This window comes from Monodon monoceros, unplaced genomic scaffold (assembly GCF_005190385.1).
Source record: "Monodon monoceros isolate NGI ecotype Baffin Bay Population unplaced genomic scaffold, NGI_Narwhal_1 Super_Scaffold_1, whole genome shotgun sequence".
In the NCBI taxonomy this organism is placed as follows: domain Eukaryota; kingdom Metazoa; phylum Chordata; class Mammalia; order Artiodactyla; family Monodontidae; genus Monodon; species Monodon monoceros.
Genome location: NW_021703765.1, coordinates 79,828,118 through 79,850,591, shown reverse-complemented (window position 1 = coordinate 79,850,591; position 22,474 = coordinate 79,828,118). Strand labels below are relative to the sequence as shown.

Genomic DNA, 22,474 nt, shown 5'->3' with positions numbered 1-22,474 from the left:
GAGGAGCAGCAGTTTTCTGTTCACCGCTGTCTCCTCCATTTCTGGAGCACAGTATACAATTCCACAACCAAGTAGGATTTATCCCAGAGATGCAAGGCTGGGTTCAGCACTTGAAAATCAAATAATGTAATCTATCACATCAACAGACTAAGGAAGAGAAGCCATGAGATCATATCAGTAGATACAGAAGAAGCATTTGAAAAAGCTAACACCCATTGTGATAAAATCTGTCGGCCACCTAGGAATAGAGGGGAACTTCATCAACCCCATAAATAATACCTACAAAAACTACTGCTGACATCGTACTTAATGGTGAGAAACTCAAAGCTTTCTTTCTAAGATAAGAAACAAAGCAAGGATGTCCCCTCTCACTACTGCTTTTCAACATCGTACTGCTAGTCCTTGCCAATGCAGTAAGAAAAGGAAATAAAAGGTATACATATTGGGGAGGAAAAAGTAAAACTCTTTGTTCACAGATCACGTGCCATAGAAAATCCAAAAGAATGACAGACTCCTGGAACTAGTAAGTGATTATCGCAAGGCTGCAGGATACAAGGTTCAGTGTACAAGAGTCAGTCACTTTCTTATGTCAAAGCAATGAACAAGTGGAATTTGAAAATTGAAAACATAATACCATTTACGTAAGCAGCCCCCAAAATGAAATACGTAGGTAAAAATCTCACAAAGTATGTACCAGGTCCATCTGAGGAAAACTACAAAACTTTAATGAACAAAAGCAAAGAGCTAAATAAGTGAAGAGATATTCCATGTTCACAGATAGACTCAATATTGTCAAGATGTTGGTTCTTACCAACACGATCTGTAGATTTAACACAATCCCAATCAAAATCCCAGCAAGTTGTTTTATGGATATCGACAAACTGATTCTAAAGTTTGTATGGAGAGACAAAAAGACCCCAAATAACTCAGTATTAAAGAAGAGCGAAGTTGAAGGATTGACACTACCCAACCTCCAGACTTAGTATAAAGCTGCGATAATCGAGTACAGCAAAAGGGTAGACAAGTGGATCAGTGGAACAGAATCAAGCACTCAGAACTAGACCCACATAAATATAGACAGTTGATTTTTGACAAAGGAGGAAGGGCAATACAATGGAGCAAAGATCACCTTTTCAGCAAATGCTGCTGGAGCAAGTGGATACCCACATCCCAAAAGTGAATCTAGACACAGGTGTTATGCCCTTTATAAAAATTAAGTCAAGATCGATCATAGACTTAAATGTTAAGTGAATAACTATAAAACCCTTAGAAAATAACAGGGGAAAACCTAGATGGCCTTGAGTATGGAGGCGACTTTTTAGATACAACCCCAAAGACATGATCGTGAAAGAAAGAATTGATAAACTGAACTTTCTTAAAATTAAAAACTTCTACTCTGTGAAAAACAACGTGAAAAGAATGAGAAGACAAGCTGCTGACCGGGAGAAAATTTTTACAAAAGACACATGTAATGAAGGACGGTCAGCCAAAATATACAAAGAACTTGTAAGACTTAAGAACAAGAAAATGAAGAGCGGAATTAAAAAATGGACAAAAGACCTTAACAGACACCTCACCAGATAAGACATGTAGATGGCAAGTAAGCATGTGAAAAGGTGCTCAGTATCAGATGTCATTAGGGAATTATAAGTTAACAGTGAGATCATACTACACACCTGTTAGAATGGCCAGAATCCAAAACTCTGGTAACACCAAATGCTGATGAAGACGTGGAGCAACAGAAATTCTCATTCCCGGCTGGGAATGCAAAACGGTGCAGCTGCTTTGGAAGACAGCTCTGCAGTTTCTTACAACACTAAACATACTCTAACCATATGATCCAGTAATTGGGCTCCTTGGTATTTACCCAAATGAACTGAAAATCTATGTCCACACAAAATCCTGTGCATGGATGTTTACAGCAGAGTTAATCACAATTGCCAAAAACTTGGAAGCAACCAATATGTCCTTCAATAGGTGAGTGGATAAATAAACTGAAGTACATCCAGATGATGGAATATGACTCAGCACCAAAATGAAATGACCTATCAAGCCATGAAAATAGATGGAGGAACTTTAAATGCATATTACAGAGTGAAAGAAGCCAATTTGTAAAGGCAACATACTGTATGGTTCCAAAGATATGGCATTCTGGAAAAGACAAAACTATGGGGACAAAAATATAGTGGTTGTGGGGGCAAAAGGGGGAGGGAGTGATGAATAGGCAGAGTACCAAGGGTCTTTAGGGCAGTGAAACTATTCTGTACAATACTACAATGGTGGATACATGTCTTTATCCATTTGTCAAAACTCGTAGGATATACAACACCAAGAGTGAACCTAATGTAAACTATGGAAATTTGGGTGGTAATGATGTGTCACTGATTGTAACAGATGCACTGCTGTCCTGTGGGATGTTGATAATGGAGAAGGTTGTACATGTGTGCAGACACGGAGTTATGGGAAATCTCTGTACCTTTTGTTTGATTTTGCTGTGAACCTGAAACTTCTTTAAAAAAATAAACTATTAATTGAAAAAAAAAGTATGTAACCTTATGCATAATAACATTAAATGTAAGTGAGTTAAACACTGATTAAAATGCAGACATCGGCAGAATTAATTTTTAAAAAGCATCATCGGGGCTTCCCTGGTGGCGCAGTGGTTGAGAGTCCCCTGCCGATGCAGGGGACACGGGTTCGTGTCCCGGTCTGGGAAGATCCCACATGCCACAGAGCTGCTAGGCCCGTGAGCCGTCGCCGCTGAGCCTGCATGTCTGGAGCCTGTGCTCCGCAACGGGAGAGGCCACAACAGTGAGAGGCCTGCGTACTGAAAAAAAAAAAAAATTGTTACTAGAAACAGAGGAAGAAATTTTATAATGGTAAAAAGATCAATCCCTCAGGAAAATACAACAATTACAAATATATATGCAACTAATGGCAGAGCCCTAAAATACAGAAAGCAAAAACTGACAGAATTAAAGGATGAAATAGATAATTCAGCAATAATAGTTGGAGATTTCAGTATTCTATTTGAGTAATGGATACAACAACTAGACAGAAGATCCACAAGGAAGTAGAAGACTTGAACATCAGCTAAGCCTAACAGTCATCTTTAGATCACTCCATTCAACAATAGTAGAAGACACATTCTCCTCAAGTGCACGTGGAACGTTCTCCAGGGTAGACCATATGCTAGGCCATGAAACAAGTCTCATCATATCCTGCAAAGTATGTTCTCTGACCACAATGAAATGAAACTAGAAGTGATAACCCAAGTATCTCAGGTGTAGTTTTAATTTGCGTTTCCTTGATGGCTAATGATTTTGAGCTGCTTCTTTGGTCAAGTGTCTGTTCAGATCTTTTGCCCATTTTAAGGTTTGGTTTGTAGTCCGTGTAGTTGTAAGAGCTCTTAATATGTTCTGGATACAAGTCCTTGATCAGATTGAGTTTTGCAAGTGTTTTCTCTCAGTCTGTATTCTCATTACATTTTCTTAACAGTGTCTTTTGAAGAGCAGAAGTTTCAAATTTTGGTCAAGTCCACTGACAGGGCTTAGAAGTAATAACACTCCAATATCAATGAGCATACCTAACTACCTAGATTTTGGTTTCTAAATACTCTTCCCTACTAAAAGGTCCTTAGAGAAATGGCTGATTCCAGGGCTGAGACAGAAAGACTAAAAGATGAGCCTGGAATATCTTGTGTACCAAAAAGCAAGGAAGTGCTTAAAGAACTGGGGATTAGTCAGAAACCTATCAGAACCATGTTGGAGGGGCTTCCACTGGCCAAATCTGAGATAATTTGAGCATCAAAAGAAATAATGAAAAAAAAAGAAATAATGATAGTAATGGATTATAGCCTATGGAATAAAATAAGAAACCATGATACATAAATATGCCATGGAAACAGGTATAAATAAGTAAATGAGGGAAAAATGAAAGCCCTTCCTGGGGCTTCCCTGGTGGCGCAGTGGCTAAGAAGCCGCCTGCCAGTGCAGAGAACACGGTTCGAGCCCCGGTCCGGGAAGATCCACGTGCCGCGGAGCAGGTAAGCCCGCGCGCCACAGCTACTGAGCCTGCGCGCTAGAGCCCGCGCGCCACAGCTACTGAGCCTGCGCGCTAGAGCCCGCGCGCCACAGCTACTGAAGCCCGTGCGCCTAGAGCCTGTGCTCCACCACAAGAGAAGCCACTGCAATGAGAAGCCCACACACCACAACGAAGAGTAGCCTCTGCTCGCCGCAACTAGAGAAAGCCCGTGGGCAGCAACGAATACCCGACACAGCCATAAATAGATAGACAGATAGACAGAAAGATAGATAGATAGGAATGCCTTTTTTTAAAAAAAAGGAAAGCTCTTCCTTATGGTAAAATGCCAACTGGTAAGAGCGTGAAATGATGGAATTAGAAAATCACTGTTTGGTATCCATCGTGGTAATTATTTCGGCAAGAGTCATCAGTTGGTGCTAAAACCAGTGGGTGAAATTTCGTTAAGGAACAGAATGTTGACATAGTTTCAGAGCATCTCTCCACAAAACAGTAGTATTTTTACAGTGGAGAAACATGGAAGATTCTTCTTTAGCCAAGTGATTGAAGTTACCCTCACCGAAAATCAACATTGTGTGCCTCTTCATATCACATACTGAGAAGGACATGGGATCACTTCTGTGGTGTTTCTGCCAAAAAGTGCATAGTCTGACTCTACTCATGTGGGAATATCAGGTGAATCCAAATTGACGGACATTCTACTCGCTTCTGTGCTCTTCAGAAATGTCAAGGTCAAAAAAAACTATCAAGGTCAGGGAATTCCCTGGCGGTCCAGTGGTTAGGACTCCAAGCTCCCATTGCTGAAGGCCCGTGTTTAATCCCTGGTCAGGGAACTAAAATCCCACAAGCTGCAGCCAAAAAAAAAAAAAAAAAAGTCAGGGTCACAAAAGACAAGGAAAGAATTAGGAACTAGACAGGCTAAAGAAATTTGACTACTAAATGAAGCTTGTTATCCTGGATTGGATCCTGGACCAGAAGCGGAAAAAACCATTATTTCCTATGAAGTATCAGTACAATAAGTATCCTAAACTTCTGTTCTGTGGAAATTCAGGAACAAGAAATTCAGCCTCCAAGAAATGGGGAGAATCTCTGCATACTTGTTCTTTGCAGTGTTGAATGATTTTCCAAGTGTTTATTAATTATTTGTATTTTCCCTGTTGTGAATTATCTGCCATGTCATTTATCCATTTATATCTTTTTTTTTTTTTTTTTTTTTTGCGGTACACGGGCCTCTCACTGCTGTGGCCTCTCCCGTTGCGGAGCACAGGCTCCGGACGCGCAGGCTCAGCGGCCATGGCTCACGGGCCCAGCCACTCCGCGGCATGTGGGATCTTCCCGGACCGGGGCACGAACCCACGTCCCCTGCATCGGCAGGCGGACTCTCAACAACTGCGCCACCAGGGAAGCCCCATTTATATCTTCATTGTAGTCATTTCCCAGTCTTGTTTGTTTATTTCTTTTTAAATTTTTTTAACTATAAAAGTTAAACAGCTTCCTTGTTTAAAAAATAAATATAAACCATATAAAAGGGTACAAAAGAAAAAAATGAGAGCCCCTCTCGTCTCCACATCCCACTCTCCAGATGTTCTCCCTCTTGTTTCATTCCTTTAAAGTTTGCCTCCCACTGTTTTTCCTTCCTTTTACTCTTTACAAATTTCTAAATATATCTGTGAATTACTCATGCAGCAAAAGCATTTATCTTAATGGACTAGGAAAGGAGAGAGTCTACAGTGGAAAAAAACTGTGTGTTAACCTCTATAGATTTCTTGATAAACTTATGTTCAAAACATACATGTTTATATTTAAAAACTTTTAAAGTATAAAAGACCTTTATAGCAAAGCATGTACATAACTGACACATAATCAGAAATAAGACCACGACTACTTATCGTGAATTAGTGACTTAAATTCTGGGCCACTCCCAAATGGTTGGAAACCATTACATAGTCTTTGGTGTTATCCTTTGATTAAAAAAAAAGCATGTAAAAGCTTTTGTCACCTCTTTGTTTTATTAACAGTGTGAGTTAAAATTGGTACTGTATTTGGCTAAACTGTATGTGGTACAGATTGTGGGTAGAGGTGAATCTTTTCTCACAAGGTTGACTAGCTGAATCTTTTGTTTTCTATCCTTAACAGAATAACAGAATTTTAGAACTAAAGGGCCACTGGAAATTCTTCTGTAACCTTCTTATTTTATAGGTGAGAAAGAAATGCCTGGATATAGTAGGCATAAGATAAGGCCCGTGTAGAATAAATTACCTGTTCCTAGCCCTACACAAGTTAGCGACCTTTGACTCCTTTTGTTTCAGTAAAGGAACCAGAATGTTAATAGTGAAGTTTTCACTCATTCATCTAACAAATGAAGGAAACATTTATTGAATGTCTAAGATATGGCATGTACATGGTATTGTTTAATATTTTAACTCTCAGGTCCCTGATGTACACTTGGTCCTTTTTCACTGCCTCTGAGGAAAGCCCGTTGCTTTAGCGGTCCTGGAGCATGGGAATGTGACCTGGGGGATGAGAAACTGGCCTGTCTGTTATGAACTGACCTTTTTGTTGTGTGTGTGTTTTTTTCCCAGCTGGAAGAAGAGAGATCTGTGCTCAATAATCAGTTGTTAGAAATGAAAAAGAGGTAGGCTTTCTTTTTGTATATATTGTTGTGTGTGTGTGTGTGTGTGTGTGTGTGTGTGTGTTTAATAAGGAAAATGTTAGAACATGCTGTGTACAGTGACTTGTAGAAAACATACGACCTTCTTATATTCAGAAAATTGCATCGTGATCGTTTGGTACTCATAACTGACAAATTTGTAAGAGTTTCAGTATGAATTACTGAAAGAATAGTTCGATTTTTAAGCCATGTTCAGTTGCGTTTGTCCAGAAATGTTCTAAATTAGGTTGTCTCGTATTACACTGTTTACCTCCTAGTTTCAGTAACTAAAGTGCTATAATGTTACCTAATCTGCAAATAAATTCAGTTATATAAAACTTTCATTTTCTCAGTAATAATGGGAAACATTTTAAATGTTTCTACTTACTTTCTTAAAAAGAGCTTTGTTATTTGTTATTCTTTGATGATGATCGAATGCTGTTCACATGGAAGCTTCCAGTACTTTTGAGTAAGGATAAACGGGCCCCCAGGAGTCATCATGTAGAAGCCTGGTGCTTATGCTTTCTGACGGTCTCTGTCTGCTTTTTGAAAATGTGTAGTTTGTGTCTAGAGAAATTCTCTGCTTTACTCTGCATGCCAAGTAGGCATAGTGTATACTGTTGCTAAGAGCCACAGCCCGTACCGTGGTTTGCTGTAGAGTACATCACAACAGTGACAGGCGTTTTTTGTCTTATTAATTACAAAAAGAAAAATAAACCTTTAGGAATAGTATAATCAAGAATTCTTCTATACCTCAATTAAAAAATAATAAGAAAATGAAATAGAAAAGAAAAAGAATTCCTTCATAGTCTTGCAGAGCATTTTATTCTTACTTGTCAGAGCAGAGGAAGTCTCCCTTACTGACCACTGACGCATGCGTTTATGCTGACATTTGTCCCTCCTGCCAGTATGGCGGCTGCTTCAGAGTCGAGGGCTTTATTTAGCCCACAAAGATATTTGGGTTCCATAAGCTACCTTCTAAAGGAAATTAGGCCTCAGTTCAGGGGTGCCTTCCTCCTTTCTTTTTTTAAGACATCCTTAGACTCATTGTTCTTTAAAGTTTCACATCAGAATGCATGTGTGTTTCATGACTGCCACACCCCCGGTCCAGCCAGGTGTTCGCCCAGTGCCTATGAGCTGTGGTGACTGGCCTGCCATGCCTTAACCTGGGGCCCAGGTACAAGCACAGCTCCCCCCCGTGGGGGCCTTGGGATATTTAATTTTCCATGAATAAGGCTTTGTTTCTTTAAAAAGAACCCCATGTATGCAGTTGTCAAGGGTGTGTGAACAAGTTGATAGCACTTATTCCTGAGGCATTCTGACAAGGGAAACAGGCTGGTGTGAGTACTGATGTAATCCCTTTGCATTTATGTAGCCCTTGTAATTCACAAATTTCTCATATCTCTAAACAAACCACTGAAATATATGGTGGGGCTTGCATTGAAAAATGATGAAACTAAAACCCCCCAAGTTAGGCAACTTGGCCAAGAGCTCAGATGCAGACACAAGGCCCAGGACTTCAGATTTTTACAAGGGCTCTTTTCTCACTGTACATCTATTTATTTTTACTTTTTAATCTCTTTTAAAAATAAAGATGCTATTGCTTTGTCAGTCCTTTTCATGTGACTTTGACTAAATTACATGCCTCTCAAAATGTGATTAGACATGTGACTTTTTTCACGGCTTAAAAAGATAGAACAAATTTGGGTACTTGTCCATTCCTCTCTTCTTATTTCACCCTGCTCCCATTTTAGGTCCTGGATAATTATTACTCTTAATCAATAAACGCAGATAAAGATGATAATTTTTCTGGGAGTGAAAAATGTTAAAACCTAGTTTCTTATATTTAGAACTGTTTTTTAATCAAATTGTTAATTAATCCTCATGGAAAGTTATGTCTTTCAGAAATCTGAATGCAAATATATTTTAGATAATATTTTGGGGGCCTTAAATGCCTTCTGAAGGTCAGTTTGGTAAAGGATTCGTATGTAGGTCTATGTGTGTAATAGTTAAGTACCTGTAGCATAGAGTACTAAAAAGAATTGGATACTTTCTTAATTTAAGAATCTGGAAAGTACTTAAATCATAAAGATATTTGAAATGTAGTGGTTCATTGCAAGAACCAAGATCTTAGCCAACAGTTTAATTTAGAGGTGAGAACTGAACATACACAGTCAACATAGTATATGATTGCTTCATTCAAACTCTGTTGTTTATTATGTTGAAGTGCAGTACTTACTCCTGATGTAGGGTGAAACTACTTATCGTTAAAAAATTAGTATCACCCTTTTGTACTTTGTCTTTTTGCTATCTAGCATCAAATTGCAAGCAACACGTAGTATAAGTTTTTCTCTTAGCTTAAAAATGTAATTATTTCTTTGGGAAACTGGTCTCCAAGTTAGGGAAACCTCTTTCAGAACAGGTTCCAACACGTCTGGTAGATAAAGCAGAGCCAACCTTGACCGCTCTAATGGATGGAAGTAGAGAAGTGTGTCCCTCTGGCCAGAGAGCCTACAGCAGATTTGGGAACCTGTTTGGCTCCTCTCCCTTCTCTAGGCTTTTTGATGTCCTAGAAGGAACTCCAGAGCCATCATCTTAGCTGTGGACTTGTAGAGTCAGGATTAATTCTGTGTGTGTCAAGGCAAGATTCCTGTCAGGAAGGAAAACTGGCTGACGGTCCCCGTCCACCAGTCCTGAAGAGGTCACTGCCACTCCAGCTCATTCAGCTCACTGTGGGTTGCTAACTGTCTGACTGTCTCCAAGCTTGCGCTACTGATCAATGCTCATTTCACCCCTCTCTTTTCCCTTTCCTACTCTTGCTTCCTTTGCTATATCTGTGTGTCTTTAATGGTAAGACTAAAGAAAGTCTATCCACGTTATAATAAATAAATTTCATATACTTTTAGTAAAAAAATTGTTGTATATATTTTTTGGCTGCCTTTGTCCCTCTGTGTCTTGCTTTTGTTTTGTAAAATATTCTCAGCAGTATATACATACACACACACGCACACATATCTTTTTTATATCTATATACAGCACAGAACTTCAGTGCAAATTGAGTTCTCCTTACTGCATTTGCAGTTCTCTTCATGTTCCTAATATTTGGTTCTTGTTATCTTGCATTTTTAAAGCTTGCCCAGTAACACTTTAAGGTATTTGCTTCATTACTGGAATTTCTTTCTTATGTAAGTAGTAAGGAAAGAATCTGGGTAATATGTTCCCTTGGGGGAAAGATTTCTGGCCCCTATAACCCTTCTTTCATGTTATGTTTATCTTCCCTTCTTGATACTTTTAGTAACGCCAAGTCACTGGGGCCAGCATGGCTTTAAAGTAACACAGGCCTCACTGTCAATGCGATGTGTGACTCAGGTGTCAGTGATGCTGGCATAAATGGTTTAATTTAGCCCCTCTTGGTTTGCACGGTGGGATTTGGGCTTAGAAATCACCTAAGATGCTAACATTGAAGACCTGTCACAAAGATGAGCTGCCAAGGTCTATTTGTCCCTTCATTTGGTGTACAAATCACAAGTCAGATCCCTTTTTTAGCCACGCATCTTTTGACAACTTTTGTATGAGAAACATCTGCTTGCCATCTTCTTAGAAAGCAGCCTCACTTAGAGGGTGGACGTGTGTGGCGATAAGCAAAGATACCTGCTCCTTTTTCCTTCTGCCGGCTGATGCCGGCCTCATCCCTCCCTAACACAAAGAACCTGTGAGAGCTTGACTAACTAGAGTCCTGATTACAGAAGACTCTAAATCCGTGAACCCCCAAATCCTGGTATTTCTCAGTAAAAGCATTTAAAATCGCATCTTTCAAATTTGAGTTGGATTTACAAGTGAATCTCTTGAAACGGTTTTTATAATAGAGTGAACTACCAGATAAGTTTAATAGAAACTTGAAGAGCCCAAGAGTTATTGAATCTTTGGATAAAATCAGATATTTACTTCCCAGGTGGAAAAAATGCCTGTGTACATTCCTTTCACTTAAATCTTTGGGGTTTTGTTTGTTTGTTGTTGTTTTTACTTAAACAGGATCCTATTTCCTAGCGAGGTGTTAGGCAGTTAGTAATTTAACAGCACCAAGTGTTCATGTAATGCTTGGGTGTTGAATTCAAGACATTTTCTGTAAGTCTCAGATTCTTTTCTTACTACTTATTCTGGGGTGTAAGTGTAAGCCACACAATGAGATAAATACAACACTTACATTTTTCATCTTTGTGTAGAATAGAATTTCAGTTTACCATAAACCATGAGAATTCTGTAATTCGTGTGCCGGATATCTTGGGTCTCACTAACCAGACATACATTCTGCCATTTCTAACCTGGGCCTCAGTTTCCAATCCCTCCAGTTGGTTCGAAGACATACTGAACCACTACATGCTCTGCATTCACCCAGCTACTTCTAATAGAACCGGGAGTAATTCGGTTTGTTGTGGTTTAAGCCATGAACTCTCACTGATGATTATCTACGTGGATGCAAATGAGTAGGTTGTATGGCCTGAGGGCTGGCCAGGAAATTTTTCTCCAGCTGTGTTTTCCCCAAATATTTTTGTGATACAAGGTCTTTTTTCCTCTTGTTTCACACTGCATGTCATTTTTTAAAAACTTCTTATTTCAAAATCTGAGGTTTCCAGAAGAGCTGCAAAGGTTGTACCTGGTGGTCCCACATTCCCTTCACCCAGCTTCCCCTCACGGGCACATCTTACATCCCCTGGTCCTTTGATCCAAACTGAGAGAGTAACATTGGTCCAGTACTCTTAGCCAAACTCTAGACATTGTTCAGATTTCCCCAGTTTTTCCATTCATGTCTTTTTTTCTCTCCCAGGATCCAGTCTAGGAGACACAGTGCATTTAGTTGTCCCATCTGTGACAGCTCCTCAGTCTTTCCTTGGCTTTCGTGACCTTGGCACGTTTGAATTTTCACCACAAAAATTTAAATACACTCACACATTTATAAACACATAGTAGCCTGCCCTCTGGGGTTGTCTCCATTGTGTCTTGCCCTCTTCCCCTGTCTTCCCTTCATCTTTCCCTTTCTTTTCCCACTCCCCTGACTCCAAGATAAATGTTCTCGTCTCCTGGAAAGCCCGGTCCCCGTCCCAAATGCTGGGTCGGCCTGAGAAACATACATCCCGTGTGCTGACCTTCTCCCTCCAGATGCCCCTTGGCTTCCATTCTACACCTGGAAATCCATCTTCACATTTCCGTTCTAGCCTTTATGTCATTACCTTTGATTTCTATGAGCAACTTAATGTCTGTCCTCTTCAGAGTCTATGGACGAAAAGTAATAATCCTTCCGTTTGAATAGTGGTAATAATCTCTGCTACTGTTTTGGCCCAGAAGATCTCCAAAACACACTCTTGGAACTTGCTGAAAGTTACTGAAATTAGTGAGAACCAATCGATACTTCCAGCATAAAACTGCTCTGCATGACATCTGTATAATCGCTTTGCATGTGTGTATTTTAATTGTTGGTATTGCTTGGTAATGATTTATTCAAGAAGTAACGGAATTCATCTGGGGGGTTAGATTTTTAAAGTAATTCTTTGGGGGTGCAACAGTCTTGTTTTTTAATTCTGCGTCTTCCAAAGTTATTAACTTGTTTCTTTAAATTCAAACGGATACAATGATATGCAGATTCTGGCATGTCTCTGCATAGGTAAACTTTTTCTCCCCTCACAGTAAGTAAAATTTCAAGTAACATTCTGCAAGCGTAATAGCCTTAACCCCCTGTAAAACTTCCCCGTGATACTTTATCCCTGTACATTAGCTAAAGTTAATTGCGCGTTTGTTCTAGGACGGTTGTCCACTGACCGCTCTCTCGGTTGATTTCTGGAATTTTTAACTCTTTGGTCTTTTAGAGAATCCAAGCTAATAAAAGACGCAGATGAAGAAAAAGCTTCCTTGCAGAAATCCATCAGTATTACTAGTGCCTTACTCACAGAAAAGGATGCAGAGCTGGAAAAGCTGAGGAATGAGGTAGAGTACCACCTCGGGGACCCTGGCGGTACCCGTCCCTGTTCCGACCGGAAGCTAAGCCAAGCCGTGTGTTTCAGGTCACAGCGCTCAGGGGAGAGAACGCCTCCGCCAAGTCCTTGCGCGCAGTCGTTCAGTCTCTAGAGTCCGACAAGGCGAAGCTTGAGCTCAAGGTAAAGAACTTGGAGCTTCAACTCAAAGAAAACAAGAGGCAGCTCAGCAGCTCGTCAGGTAAAATGGCCACGTGCTTCCTCCCGACACTGCTGCTTCCCGCGGACGCGGGGTTCGTGGCGGGCGCACCCTTTGTAGGCGGCTGCTGCGCCACGCCGCGCCGACGGGGCCGCTCTGTGCCGGGCCCGCCCGCCTGTAGTCGGATGAGGCCCTAAACAGAGGGGCGCGCCTGCCGGTCCCCACTTCCGGACCTTCCCGTGGTCCTGAGCATCGGCAGAAGTTTATATAAGACAGTGGGTGATAACTGCCACCCCAGCAGCAGCCGCGGCTTCTGCAGGTCCCCTATCGGGGAGGAGGAAATGACGGCCGTGACCTTGACCGGCGTTCCTCCCCGCAGTGGGCCGGCCTGAGAGAGGACGACCGTGTCCGAGGGGTCCAGAGAGGAGACAGGAACTTCAAACGTGTTCTCAGAGAGGCGCATGTGCGGATTCCACATGAGAATGCGTTTCTAACACTGGCCCTTTCAATGCAGTAACAAGGAAATAAGATTGCAATTCTTTAAAAATCCCCCCTCCACTTTTTTTCTTTTTTTAAATATAAGGTAATACTGATACTCAGGCAGAAGAGGATGAAAGAGCCCAGGAGAGTCAGGTAATATTCCTTCCTTTTGCTTTGCTTGCTTGCTATTTTTAAAAAATCATTTAATCTTTTGAATAGGTAATGTATTCATATGTTCTAAACATTAAACAACGTTAAAAATACGTACAAGTAAAAATAAAAAAAATCTCCCTCCAAACACCATCTCCTGCTTAGTTCCCAGCCCCCCAAACAGGTAATCAGGGTTATTAATGTCTTTTTTATTTTTTCAGAGATTTTTTTAAAGGTACATACAAGCCAAGACTAATAGTCTTTCCACCTCCTTTTTTTTTACACATATGGGGGCATATTACATAAACTGATCTGCACTTTGCTTTTTATAGCTGTATAGTATTCTGTTATGTGGGTGTACCATAATTTAATCAGGCCTTATTGGTTGACATGACATTTGGGATGTTTTCTGATCTTTTAGGTGTATTATAAACAATGCTATAATGAACTGTCTTGAACACCTATCATTTTACAGATATACTAATATTTCTTTAGGATAAATTCATAGAAGTAGAATCCCTCCATAAAAGGTTCCTTCCTCATCTTTACCTTAAAAGGACAGGGCTCTTGAAAACTGTTTCCTAAAGCCAAAATTATCAAAATAGCCTTAGTTTTAAAAATGGTATTATATGGAGGCAAACTATTCTGTTTTTGGAAATGTATAGCCCACAAGCAACAAACATCTATTTTCAATTTTTATTATATATTTTGGACATACTTGTCTCATTCAAACTTCAAAGGTACGAAAGCCTTCTTTCACTTTTAAATAAAAGAGAAACTCAGTGCATTAGTGACTTTAGTTATGACATCTCCTTTGAAAGGCATGTAAGGATTCAACGCACAGCCTAATTTACCCTGAATAGCATTGTCTCTGCTTAGTTTGTATGTCTGATGAGCACAAACTTAATTCACAATGTTTTCTCTTTCCCCCTTCCTTTCCGCTTCCGTTTGTTTCATCTGCCACTGCCAACGCTTTTCTTCCAATCAGCAAATGGTTTGTTTTATGTTTCCTAATTTGTGAGCACGTGTGTGTGTGTGTGGTTTCCCACTGTACTTACATCCATTTTGTGGCTTTTTCCCCCCTTTCTGATATGTATCTGCTAACAGGGTAAAGTCTTTAGAAAATACAGTTTGAGAAGTGAGATGAGATTCAGTGGGTCTTGCCTTCAATGGCAGAAGGGAGATTCTGCAGAGAATCACAAAACTAGTGATTTCTAGCTTTGTTTCATACCTACCCCAGCAGGAGAAAAAGGCCAGATATTTCATTAAAAAGTGGATGTGTATGTATGAGTATATACACACACACAGATGTATTTTTTAATACTGTAAAATGGGATTTTTTCCCCAATGGACATTTAGATAAATGATACCTTTGTATCTGTAGAAGAAGGAAGAAACTTACTGATTTTTTTCTTTTCTTGGCTGCGTCATGCGGCATGTGGGATCTAGTTCCCTGACTGGGGATCGAACCCTCGCTCCTTGCATTGGAAGCGCAGAGTCTTAACCACTGGATCATCAGGGAAGTCCGAAACTTACTGATTTTAAATTAAAGTGCCCTTGCTTTGCCAGGTTAGGACAAGAGCGTTTCCTCCTGGTGGGCAGTCATCTCGTTATCCCACTGCCCCAATTCTGGGCCCAGGTGGCCTGAATGCTGCCCCTTCAGTGTGTGGCCACACCTCCTCAGGTGAAAGAGAGCTTAAGCCTTCTCTTTAAAACGCCTTCCTTTTTCTCTGAAGACCCATTTACCATCTCACCATGACTAATAAGTGAGTGTTAAATCGTAGTTGGAGGAGAATTTCCATGAGCTTTTTGAAATCTACAGAACATAAAAGTCCTGGCTTAGTTATAGTTTAGTGTAATAAGTAACTGGTTACGCTTTCTGTACAGTGTGTGTGTGTGTGTGTGTGTGTGTGTGTGTGTGTGTGAGAACATAATCTAAAACACGGTTGAGTCACGGCTGCTGTGGGCCCCTGCGACTCCAGCATATACTCTGCAGCCACAGCCTGAGAGTGTACTTGTAGACTTCTTGATGCTCCAGCGAACACATTTCAGACATTTTACACATCTGCTTTTGTTTTTTCCTAAAAAATCAGATTGATTTCCTAAATTCAGTAATAGTGGACCTTCAGAGGAAGAATCAGGATCTCAAGATGAAGGTGGAGATGATGTCGGAAGCAGCCCTGAATGGGAACGGTGACGACATGAACAATTACGACAGGTATTTCACGTCCAGCGATACTGAGTGGAACCTTAGTTCCATCTAAATAAATGTGTGTTTTTAAAGTTAGGTTCTTCAGACAGAGGACAAATATCGCATGATATCGCTTCTAGGTGGAATCTAAAAAAATGGTACAAATGGTACAAACAAATAGAGTTACAGATGTAGAAAACAAACTTACAGTTACCGGGGGGTAAAGGGGGGGGAGGGATAAATTGGGAGATTAGGATTGACATATACACACTACTATATATAAAATAGATAACTAATAAGGACCTACAGTATAGCACAGGGAACTCTACTCAATACTCTGTGGTGACCTATATGGGAAAAGAATCTAAAAAAGAGTGGAATTATGTACATGTATGGCTGATTTGTGTACAGCAGAAGGTAACACAACATTGTAAATCAACTATACTCCAATAAAAAATTTTTAAAAAGAATATATATATGTATAACTGAGTCACTCTGCTAATACAGCAGAAATTAACAAAACGTTGTAAAACAACTATACGTCATCAGTAAAATTAAAAAAAAAAAAAGGCTCTCCAGTGGATTGGAGGAACAATTGCTTTGTGGTTATTTGACTTCCACAAATCTGGCAGGAGAGTGAAAATGGTTTGATGTGAAAATTTAAAACGTGGACCGTAGTACTTAAACACTTGAGGCTCCCCGACTTGGCCACAATTCTTGCTTATTTTTTGTTCATTACAAGTGATACTGTCTCTTGAATTTCTTCTGATGGAGATGAGTTTCTGATTATGCACATTAACATTTGTAGTGATGACCAGGAGAAACAGTCCAAGAAGAAACCTCGCCTCTTCTGTGACATATGTGACTGCTTTGATCTCCACGACACAGAGGATTGTCCTACCCAGGCACAGATGTCTGAGGACCCCCCCCATTCCACACACCACGGCAGTCGGAGCGAGGAACGCCCCTACTGTGAAATCTGTGAGATGTTCGGGCACTGGGCGACCAACTGCAATGACGACGAGACTTTCTGATGAAGCCTCACATCCAGAACTGGGCTTTCTCAGATGCACTAGCGTTTAGGCAACTGACCACCAGCATTGTGTGTGCAGACTTCAGGAGAACTCATGTTATTTTTGACCCCCCATCAACAAATCTAAGGAAATATTTTGATCTTCAACAAATCTCCCTTTTAGTCTCCCCTTATAAGTTTATCAGAATAATCAGTAGGTGAGTTTTCACCTCTGATTTTGTCTTCTTGAATTTAAAAAGTATTAACAAGACATTGCACCAGATGCCATTACATTAATTGTCCCTAGGGAGACCTCAGAGAACGACTCCTACCCTCACAATACCTTATTTAAGTAACTTTAAATTATGCTGTTACTTTTCATATTTGCACTAAAATATTTCCAGGCTGCGTTTGTATATTTAGATGTTTTGGTTAAACTTTGACACTGGAATGAGTTGAAAAAATGTGCCACTTTGCATATTCATCTACTCATTTAAAATATTTTATACTTAAAGAAATATCTGAGCTCTTTGCACTACCTGATATCAGTAGTGCCTTTATTTCAGGCTTGATGATACTTAGGTGTGATTATAAAATCATGAAACAGGTAAAGGGAGGGGGAAGCCCCCAAACTGCTGTGGGGACATTTTATAATCTCTATGCTGCACCCACTTACTCTTCTATGGTGTTTTTTGTTTATTGGTTTTGCATAATTTCAGCTTCTATATATTATATGTATATATTTTTGTAAAATCTCTATTTTGGGAAAAAACATATACAATGTGTCTTTCTTTTCAGATTTTTACCTTTATGAAAAAGAAAACACTTAAAATGTTCATCAGGACCTAACGGACTAGGCCAGAAATAGCATCATGTGGCTTTGCAGCTCCTTGTTCTTTGTGTTCTCATTTTATTTCTTTATCAGATATAAATAACTGGGAGAATTCTCTCCAGATTTTTTTTTCCTTCTCCAGCAGATAGCCCCAGCAGTCAGTTAATTAGATAATAAGCCACTATAAAACACCTAAATTAACCAATCTACAATCTTTACACGTTTTTTTTTTACTGTGTTTTTAGATGAATGTACGATGAGAAATTCAACATTAATAATTTTGGATTTTCTTATCACAAAAAATAAACTGAAGGACCTCAGCCACAAGAAGTTTATCAACCAGTTTGAATCTATTTATCTTCATTTGAATGTCTCCTAGAATATGTAAAAAGTAATAAATAAATGTATCTTCCATGAGACATGTATAATAAGAACTTCTATAATTGTATATATGCCTTTGATGTATTTTCCTCTCAAGATTATCAACTATGTGTTTGACAAGTGAAAAATCTGTAGTCAGTTGAAATTTGGGGTTATAAACATATTATAATAGGAACTGTTTCACAAACAACATGTAAAGCAATATTAAAATCTGAGCAAACAAGTGTTCTGTATCTACTTTAATAAATGGTTATTCTTTTTGGCCAGTGTAGTAAACTGGTATTATTCTCAGGTTTATTTGTCATAATGGTTTTTCTTTAAGTGAGCAAGCACTAGAGACCCAAATAGCAATTTCTACTGCAGTCTGTTGATAAACTGCTTTTAAGAAATTATCTCAAAGCATTCTACGACCCATTCAGCATAAGATCAATACCCAAGGTGGTTATCCATTGCTATGTCTTACTATATTACCTGACAGAAATGTAAGTGGCACCATGTAGTACCTACTACCTATTACAGCATGAAGTTTTGGAAGGAAACTCTGTGAAAGCTGTTGTGGTATTTTCCAAAATGATAACTGAACCAAGCAATCTGTTTTATGAGCTCCCCCCCCCCCCCCCCCGCCACAGGTAGATATTTCCAAAGCAGAGTTACCGGCTGAACGTTATTTTGACCTAAAAATTACCGACAGTGGTCCTTGACTTCAGCTTTGACCGAATGGATGAAAAGACTCAAAACTATGAACTACATTTGTTGTGGTGACCATTTCACCACATATACGTATATCAAATCATTATGTTGTACACCTAAAATTAATATTAAATATCCATTATATCAATTAAACATACATTTTAAAAAGAAAAAAACTCGAACACTAAACAAGTCTGTGATATTTATAGGGCAACTGCGGTAGTATTGCAGTATCACCAGTTGGGTCTTTACACAAATAAAACACCTCTGTTGATCGTTTAGAATCCTGGTCCTGTTTGCAGAGGATCGTTTCTCATCCGAGTCTTGCTCGTTTGCACCCACGCATGCCTGAGAGTTCGCTAACCGTGGGCATCTTTACCTCTTACGTGGGTGTGCCCTCATTTACCAGTTCAGGACATGGCCTGCTGAGCTCAACATTTATTCTCACAGATGCTGCTAAAATAATACATGTTCTCAGTTGAGCAAAAAACCTGCGCACGTTGAGAAGAGTTTGTGATACAGGTTGAGAAGAATCCCTGTGAAAATCGGGTGAGAACTAGGGCATGGAACAGTCTACACGTGTGGAAACATGTTATTTTAAAATTAAATGTCTTTGATAGAGTCAAGAAGTTGAGAGTGGAAGTATGTAAATATGTATAGTTGACTACTGTATCATCTCCAAATTCCACTCTTTGCTTATTCATACTCCATGGTAATTGCTTAGCGAGTCCTTTCTTAGTAACAGTGTATAAAGGGTTGAAGGGAGCCAGGCAAGACCAGACATTTTCAAGCCCCTTTCACCAGATCCCAAATAGCCAATTTTACACCTCAAAGTACTGAAACGGATATATCTTCCTAATAAGTTATTTATTTAGCAATTATTAAATAACAGGCACCCTGCTAAGCCTTTTACATAAATCACACGATGTAAATTACACCGTTTCACCCTCGCAACTCACGAGGTAACATGGGAATTTTACCTAGATTCCACATCGAATAGTATTTGTGTGAAATACCATGTCGCGTGAATGTCTACTAGGAAGAGCTGAACAGACAAGTCACTCAAGGTTCCCTCAGCTATTAGCCATTTTTGTAGATTTTAGCCGACAAACCAAAAGGGCAAAGCGCAGGACCTTTTTGATTGCTATAATTTAAAAGATTTCCATTCAAGTTTAGCTTCGTTACCATCTTACAGCGAGTGTGCTTGCTGCTAAGATGAAAGTCTCGATTTTTAAACGGGACGAGTAGGATCCGGTCTCTGCCCTTAAACCCAATTCTCAGCGCCCAACTGAGGTGCCCTGGACTGAGGCGGGGTCTGGACGGGTCTGTCGCTCGCGGGGAGCCTCGGAACCCACGCAGTGGAAGAAAGAGGCGGGCGCTAGGGCCTGGGGAGAGAGCAGCAGACACCCGCCGATTCCGGTTTCCGGGTTTGGCTTGCTGTCAGCGGCCCTCGTCACGTGAACATGCCGTCACGTGACAGCGTCTGTGGGCCTCGCGTCGGGGTAAAGCCGATCCGGTTGGATTGCAGGGAAAAGAGAGCGGTGGGGCAAGATGGCGGCGCACCTGTCCTACGGGCGAGTGAACCTGAACGTGCTGCGCGAGGCGGTGCGTCGCGAGCTGCGCGAGTTCCTGGACAAGTGCGCGGGAAGCAAGGTGAGGGACAGTGCGCGGCGACACCGCCCTCCGGCGCCGTCCGGCCTGGCCTGATCAGATCCCTGACCGACCGCCTGGGCTTCAGGTGTACGAGGTTTCCTAGGGCTTCCAGGAGGAGAGCTGGCGGGAATGCTAAGTTGGGGAGAGGGGCCCGCTGGTGGGGCCTGGGGCGTCCAGCCCGCAGTCCGCGTGGCATCGTGATTGTTTCATGGCAGCAGAATAAGCCACCGTGCTGTCTCAGCCTCTAGTGAACCAGCTTGTGGTCAGGTCGAGGGGCGGATCTGGTGCCCCCGAGCTCCCACCCCAGACACGGGAACTGGTGATGCGGGCCCGGCCCAGGGACGTAGCTGGTCCAGTGTCCATTCATTACAAAGATCATATGTGTCGTTATAAATCATACCCTCAAAAGTATGAAGCACCAGCACCTTACAACCTGCTGCTCCCTCGGATTATGAGAAGTTGTAGCTATTTGAGGTTTTAACGTCGGCTTCTTTAAATAGTATTGTTCCTCCTGTTAGACGTTTATTAGCACCCAGCTCACAATGGAATCAGAAACCGTAGATTAGAGACTTCATAGGATTTCTTTTAAGTGGTATTACCTCTCCTCTCTCCCCTTAGGATTTATCAGTCCCTCTAAGTAACTGGCAATACAACTCTGAAGAGAAAAGGAAAATTGGGGAAACTCAGGAATCAGTATTAGAAAAAATAGGACCTCAAGAGGTAGAGTGGTTGCTAGAAGCAATTGAAAGAAAACAAAAGCAGGCTAAGTCCTACGTGCCCAGTTCAAGCTCAGGAAATAAATGTGAAATCTGAATGAGATCATGGATTGTATCAATGTCAATATCCTGGTTGTAATACCTATTGTACTATAGTTTTGCAAAATGTTTCCACTGGGGGAAACTGGGCAAAGTGTACTAGGGGGTCTCTGTGTTGTTTCTTACAACTGAATATTAATCTACAGTTATCTCAATAAAAATTTCAATTAAAAATGAAAGAAAAAGAAATCACACTGGAGTTTAGCAGTGGTAGGGCCCCAGAGCACTACCCTGTAGGGTCATTAAGTCCTAGGTTGGAGTCCTGACTCCCTTATACTGTGTACGTCCAAGGTCCCTATATGGCCTTGGACGTTACTTAAACTTTCTGAGCCTTTAAAAATTTCCTCTTCTGGGACTTCCCTGGTGGCGCAGTGGTTAAGAATCCTCCTGCCAATGTAGGGGACATGGGTTTGAGCCCTGGTCCGGGAAGATCCCACGTGCTGTGGAGCAACTAAGCCCATGCACCACAACTACTGAGCCCACGTGCCACATCTACTGAAGCCGGTGCGCCTAGAGCCCGTGCTCCGCAACAAGAGAAGCAGCCACAATGAGAAGCCCCTGCACTGCAACGAAGAGTAGCCCCTGCTCGCTGCAACTAGAGAAAGCCCGCATGCAACAAGACCCAAAACAGCCAAAAATAAAAATTAATTAGTTTAAAAAATAAAGTATACAATTCAATTTTTAAAAATTTCCTCTTCTGTCAAAATAAGATTTGTATTACCTATATCAGAGGTTTTAATTTTTATAATTCGATTATATGATACTTATATATAAAATACAAGTTGAGGACTTCCCTGGTAGTGCCGTGGTTAGGAATCCGCCTGCCAATGCAGGGGACACGGGTTCGAGCCCGGGTTCATGCCGCAGAGCAACTAAGTCCTTGTGCCACAACTACTGAGCCTGAGCTCTAGAGCCCGTGAGCCACAAGTACTGAGCCCGAGTGCTACAACTACTGAGCCCGAGTGCCACAACTCCTGAAGCCCGTGCACCTAGAGCCTGTGCTCCGCAACAAGAGAAGCCACCGCGATGAGAAGCCGTAGTCTCCACTCGGGAGAAAAAGCCTGCGTGCAGCAAGAAAGACCCAATTCAGCCAAAAATAAATAAATTAATTAATTAAAAAATAAAATAGGGCTTCCCTGGTGGCGCAGTGGTTGAGAGTCCGCCTGCCGATGCAGGGGACACGGGTTCGTGCCCCGGTCCGGGAAGATCCCACATGCCGCGGAGCGGCTGGGCCCGTGAGCCATGGCCGCTGAGCCTGTGCGTCCGGAGCCTGTGCTCTGCAACGGGAGAGGCCACAACAGTGAGAGGCCCGCGTACCGCAAAATAAATAAATAAATAAATAAAAATAAAATAAAAGTTGAGTTGTTGCAATTGGCAGTTTCCATATGGTTCAGTCTAATAATAATACCATGAC

General features: G+C 41.0%; 2 protein-coding genes across 8 annotated transcripts in view; both read left to right on the top strand.

Moving 5' to 3' along the window:
* Positions 1-18,188, top strand: part of CLIP1 (CAP-Gly domain containing linker protein 1) — a 122,417-nt gene extending 104,229 nt beyond the window's left edge. For 2 of the 3 annotated variants that reach the window (XM_029220031.1, XM_029220011.1), the window contains 6 exons: positions 6,624-6,676; positions 12,553-12,670; positions 12,748-12,898; positions 13,440-13,489; positions 15,580-15,704; positions 16,486-18,188. In XM_029220031.1, coding sequence (XP_029075864.1) covers positions 6,624-6,676; positions 12,553-12,670; positions 12,748-12,898; positions 13,440-13,489; positions 15,580-15,704; positions 16,486-16,711 — 723 coding nt within the window. In that variant the 3' untranslated portion in view covers positions 16,712-18,188. The remainder of the gene's footprint in view (positions 1-6,623; positions 6,677-12,552; positions 12,671-12,747; positions 12,899-13,439; positions 13,490-15,579; positions 15,705-16,485) is intronic. The other variant, XM_029220020.1, reaches the window with a different exon arrangement.
* A 1,889-nt stretch (positions 18,189-20,077) lies between these two features.
* Positions 20,078-22,474, top strand: part of VPS33A (VPS33A core subunit of CORVET and HOPS complexes) — a 28,515-nt gene continuing 26,118 nt past the window's right edge. For all 5 annotated transcript variants that reach the window (XR_003793849.1, XR_003793847.1, XR_003793845.1 and 2 more), the window contains exon 1: positions 20,078-20,245. Coding sequence is in view for 2 of the 5 variants with exons in the window: in XM_029224653.1 (XP_029080486.1) it covers positions 20,144-20,245 (102 nt within the window). In the remaining 3 variants the exon portion in view is untranslated. The remainder of the gene's footprint in view (positions 20,246-22,474) is intronic.